The following is a 5,019-nucleotide window of genomic DNA, read 5'->3' on the forward strand; positions in this document are numbered from 1 at the left end:
AAAAAAACTTATGTCATTTATAAGACGGTTGCACAAACAAACAAGCGCGGTTAATGGCAACGGGAGTACCACAAACAAACTTATGTCCATGGTAGCACTGCCAGCTCTACTCCACGGAGGTGACGTCTCGTCTTGTGTTCTTCCTCCCCATGCATCAAGACACTCTGCACCGGCAGTACCAGCTAGCATGGCGTAGCATATGCATGCAGCTAGCGTGCACCGGCCTGTAGCTAGAACCCTGCCGTGCATGTGTTTGATTTGGTTTTAGTCCTTTTGCAGTACTCTCTTTATTAAAGGGCGCAGGCAAAAGTGTTTCTTTCTGCACAGTTGAACGGAACTGGACTCGTCCGGTGCCGGAGAAAGAAGCATTGCCGTCTTGTTCTGTTGTTCTGTTGAGGTGTTGTGGCAGTGCAGGACCGATGTAAGTAGTACCTGCTTTACATGCTCGAAACTGCTGCGTGGGGGAAGGGAGGAAGCGCCTCTCGGGTGCTTCTGCAATTTGCGTTGTCGCTACGAATAGTACACAGATGATAACTCCGGAACCTCCGTGCATGTTCCCTCAAAAAACAAAAAAAAGGAACCTCCGTGCATGCAGCCGTCTGTTTTTTGTTTGTGGTAGGCTGGTAGCCATAGAACGAAATCCAAGGTGGCAACCAAAAGCGTATGTGGAGCAGTTGCCTCTTTGTGTGTAAGACAAAGACCGGGCCCTCTCTGCCCGTGGTTGCACCAGATCCAGATGGTCGGCAAATATGCAGCTGCCGCGGCGACATCTCCATCTCCGGTGCAGGAGGACCTCGCATGCATGCATGGCACCGCATGTCTGTCACGGCCTTGCAGCGATTTCGTACGTGCCAACGTCTAGCTCCTTCCTGCCCGTTGCACGTTTATTTTGCATGCCTATTTTCCTGACGGAAATTGTTTCCTGCATGTTACGAATGTACTACTCCCTCCGTTCTGAATTACTTGTCGCAGATATGGGTGTATCTAGATGTATTTTAGTTCTTGTACATTCATTTCCGAGACAAGTAATTCCGAACAGAGGGAGCACGTAGCAATTTGATGGAGTGCCCTGGTGCATGATGCTACTGCTAGTACTACATCACTGCCACTAGCTAGTGTTATTCATGCAATGGTATTCGGAGAAGCAGTAAAAACTGCAGCACGCTTGTTTGCAACCCAAGCACATGAGACGAGCCTTGGAGAGAGGAAAGCAGGTTGGCGAGCTCTCGCCCTGCTACAGTCTTTCAGACTTTGGTGATACGGTGGATCAGGGAGGGCTACACGGATTGGTTCTTGTGTGTGCTTTGGACGAGCCGGCCGGTGACAGGAGAGATGACATGGGGCGCTCGCGCGCTCACCTGCCCCGGCCTGTCTGCTCGCTGCCCCTGCACCGCAGCCTGCTAGCCTCTGCAGCTCTGCTCACCTGAGGTCATCCATGGAAGGAGCCCTCGACATGGTGTGTGTGATTTAGCAGTTTAATGGCCCCAAACTTGTAGTATGCACTACTTGGCTAGGAGTAATAATAATCGATTTAGCTACAGCTCAACAAATGCAACCATCGTTCCAGTTCCGCTCACAACGCCGTACGTGCAGCGTGTCATGGACTCATGGTGCATCATCTCGTTTGGACGAAGGAAAAAAAAAGATCTGCCCCTCATCCGTTGAATTCCTGTCGTACTGGCAATCCTGTCCAAGGCCCTGGGCACATGCATACTTGAACCTTGAAACGTCTCTTGGTGCAGCTGCAATCAAACGTTCATGTGAGAGCAACTCCAACGGGAATACCCATTTCATCCGCCTACGTTCGTTTGGGTCAGCGTCGACAAAAACGCCGGCCCAATGCGCCGACCCATTTCTAATATCCGTCCGGCACGCGTCCATGCGGACCCATTTCAAGCCCAAAATTGCGCCTGAAATGCGTCGGTGCGGACACGCCGTGCGCCCCCTTGATGTCCGCCGCAGTCCCACTTGTCGTCCGGCCAACCACCACTGTGGAATGTTTGCGAACCCGTTATTTTTAATGGAAGCGTGTGGTGGGGCCGGCCTCATCCACTTCCAACGCCAGTCCACATCTGGCCACACCGTGCTCCCTCGCCGGCGACCAGGAACCCTAGCAAGCCCAAACCATCATGGGGTTTTTCGTTGGCAAGGAGAGGGGAAAGCTGACCCACGGTGCGAGCTCTTCCCGCGGCTCGCCGGCTTTTCAGCCGCCGCCTCCTAGACGCGGCTCGTCCCCGGAGCGGCAACGTCTGTACATACCAGTCCACCCCGAGCGGTGGCACTGGCAGTACCGCCGGCCACTACAGTATCCGGATGTCAACCTGTCTCACGGCTGGCATCTGGATCCGCAGCGGATCCCGATTTGGCAGTGCCACGCACGCCACGGGCGCACGTCAAGGAGGTTCGCCGGCGTCGCGAGGCTCTAACTCCGGAGCAGCGGCGGATGCGTGCCTACGTGCCAGACTCCCCCAACTAGGAGCGCTGGTTCGCTCTAGAGCACGAGGAGGAGCGCCGCCAGGGCGTCCACGTCGACCACGACGTTCCTCCCCCGCTGCCTGAGGTTCCGTCGCGCGAGCAAGACGAAGAGGCGGCGTACCAAGCCGCCCTCGAGCTAGCCCCACAACAAACGCGGGTGGCGAGCAGGATCGAGGAGGGGGCCCAATGGGATGGGATGGACCGCACCCTCGCCTTGTCGGCGGCAGGGGACTCCGTCCATGTCCCGCTCTTCGACTCGCCTCGGCCGCCGATCATCGTCGAGTCCAAGCCGGAGCCGGAGCGGAAGCGCTCGCCACCTCCACTCACTTGATCGGAGGAGTCTTACACGTAGACCGGCGCGTACCGCGAGCTGCCCAGCAAGCAAACCAGCCTGCGATCGACGCATCCCGTGCTGTACAGCAGCCAGCATCGCATGTTTGTCTTCCGTGCGTGTGGACTTGCACCACTAGCAGTGCCCGTGCTCGTGCACCTCCCCGAAACGCGCACACAGAAACGGAGCGCACTCGCTCGGCACCAGACCAGACCAGTCCACCACCACCGCCGGTGGTGCTCCATTCCCCACCTCTACACTCTACTAAACCCAGGCGGCTGAAGAACAGGAGGCTAGCCGGCCGATCACCGCGCGCCTCCCCATTTCTTCCCCCCTCGTTGCGTCCCGTCGGTCTCGACGACGCCTGCGCGGTTGCTGGATCGCTCGGTCGAGATGGGGCGGCTGGGCAAGTTCGAGATAAAGCGGATCCAGGACGCGACCGGCAGGCAGGTGTGCTACTCCAAGCGGCGGTCGGGGATCATGAAGAAGGCCCGGGAGCTCGCCGTGCTCTGCGACGCCCAGGTCGCCGTCGTCGTGCTCTCCTCCACCGGCAAGCACCACCACTTCTGCAGCGACGGCGCCGAGTACGCACGCAGCCAACTCACTCCATGCATCCGATCCATGTTGCTTGGTTAAAATCACTAGCTAGCTAGCTGCTTGCTTGATTACCTCTCTAAGGCAGCTTCGTCTTGTTCTTCTTCTTCATGTGCTACGTGCAGCATCAAGGGGATCTTCGACTGCTACCAGCAGGCCACCGGGACCAGCCTGTGGACCGAGCAGTATGAGGTTGCTCGCTGCTTCTCTATCTTGCCTCCATCAATCTTCTTCTATAGCCGTAACACTCTCTCCTTTCTTCGATTTGGCTGATTTGCTTCGGTTTGATTTCATCGCAGGAAATGCAGCGCACCCTGAGCCGGCTCAAGGACATCAACCGGAACCTGCGCACCGAGATCAGGTCAACCACTTTCCTTCTTTCGTTTCCGAAGCATTCTTGATTCTTTGATGGGGAAGAGGATTTCCCAGCAAGCTAGCTAGATTGAATTGATGTGGAGATCGACCTGAATATATATGCTGTTTGTTCGTATGTGGAGCGCAGGCAAAGGATGGGTGAAGATCTGGACGCGCTGGAGTTCGGGGAGCTGCGCGGGCTTGAGCAAAGTGTCGACGCCGCTCTCGAGGTGGTTCGCCAGAGGAAGGTACAAACCCGAGCTCATTAACTGATTCAGGATTCGATAAATTCCTATGTACGTAGCTCTTTGGTGGATCTATACGAGTTATCCATCTCTGGCAGCAGAGGCTTAAGAAGTGGTTGATTTATTTAGTTCTGAAGAATTAGTTTGGGATTTCTTGTTTAATTTCGTCTCATGTACATGCATGTATTGCTTCATTTAACAACATGACAGCTTGATTAATCTTGCTTTTTTTTTCGTTTTGATTTTGCAGTATCAGGTGATCACCAGGCAGACTGAAACCTACAAGAGGAAGGTGAGAACTTTTCCAGACAGTTCTTCTCTATGAATTGGACTTCATGACCTGCATCATGCATGGAGAACAGCATGCATGAGTTTTTCCCGAAAATTTCACTCTGAATGCATAATTTTACTTGAGAGGTTTATCAGTGACAATGCCCTTAGACAGGCGACAAAGAGCATGGCAACATGTGTGTATGTGCCCCATCTGGAGACTGTAACATGTCTTTTATATGTAGAGTCTAGCTCTTGTCATTCGGTCCCTCCTGGCGTACAATCTTGTTGCATTCGTGTACTAATAATACATGCTTGCTCTTGAAATCCACATGTGCAGGTGAAGCACTCCCAGAAGGTATACAAGAGTCTGCAGCAGGAGCTGGTGAGCTCTCTCGCTCCCTAGCCATCTCTATAGCAAACGATCATGCATGAATCCGAGCTGACGATGATGCATGTGTACCATGTACGCAGAGCATGCGCGAGGACCCCGTGTTCGGGTTCATGGACAACCCGGCGTTCGGGTTCATGGACAACCCGATGATGGGCGGGTGGGACGGCGTGGCGGCGGTGGAGATGGGCGGCGGCGGCTCGGAGGCGGACATGTACGCCTTCCACGCGGTGTCCAGCCAGCTCGATCTGCACGGCATGGCCTACCGCCGCTCCGACTGCCCGCTCTTTGGTTAATCAGTCATGTCAGCCGCTCCTGGCTTATATATCGAGTGACCGATCGTGTGATAACTAGTACAA

The 5,019-nt window shown here is 54.7% G+C and overlaps 1 protein-coding gene across 1 annotated transcript; it reads left to right on the forward strand.

The window, feature by feature from the left end:
* Positions 1-3,098: 3,098 nt before the first annotated feature.
* Positions 3,099-5,019, forward strand: LOC125516623 (MADS-box transcription factor 16-like). The gene is made up of 7 exons (XM_048681994.2): positions 3,099-3,390; positions 3,526-3,592; positions 3,700-3,761; positions 3,903-4,002; positions 4,250-4,291; positions 4,610-4,654; positions 4,744-5,019. The coding sequence occupies exons 1-7, from the start codon at positions 3,200-3,202 to the stop codon at positions 4,954-4,956; spliced, it is 720 nt and encodes a 239-aa protein (XP_048537951.2). The 5' UTR covers positions 3,099-3,199; the 3' UTR covers positions 4,957-5,019.

The sequence above is a fragment of the Triticum urartu genome, chromosome 6A (genome assembly GCF_056163025.1).
Source record: "Triticum urartu cultivar PI428250 chromosome 6A, HENAU_Tu73, whole genome shotgun sequence".
Classification (NCBI taxonomy): Eukaryota; Viridiplantae; Streptophyta; class Magnoliopsida; order Poales; family Poaceae; genus Triticum; species Triticum urartu.

Excerpts from the sequence above, each read along its gene's own strand:
- LOC125516623 (XM_048681994.2), top strand. The coding sequence starts at position 3,200 with ATGGGGCGGCTGGGCAAGTTCGAGATAAAGCGGATCCAGGACGCGACC. Across the intron at positions 4,292-4,609 it reads CTGAAACCTACAAGAGGAAG|GTGAAGCACTCCCAGAAGGT; the intron begins GTGAGAACTTTT and ends CCACATGTGCAG. Across the intron at positions 4,655-4,743 it reads AGAGTCTGCAGCAGGAGCTG|AGCATGCGCGAGGACCCCGT; the intron begins GTGAGCTCTCTC and ends CCATGTACGCAG.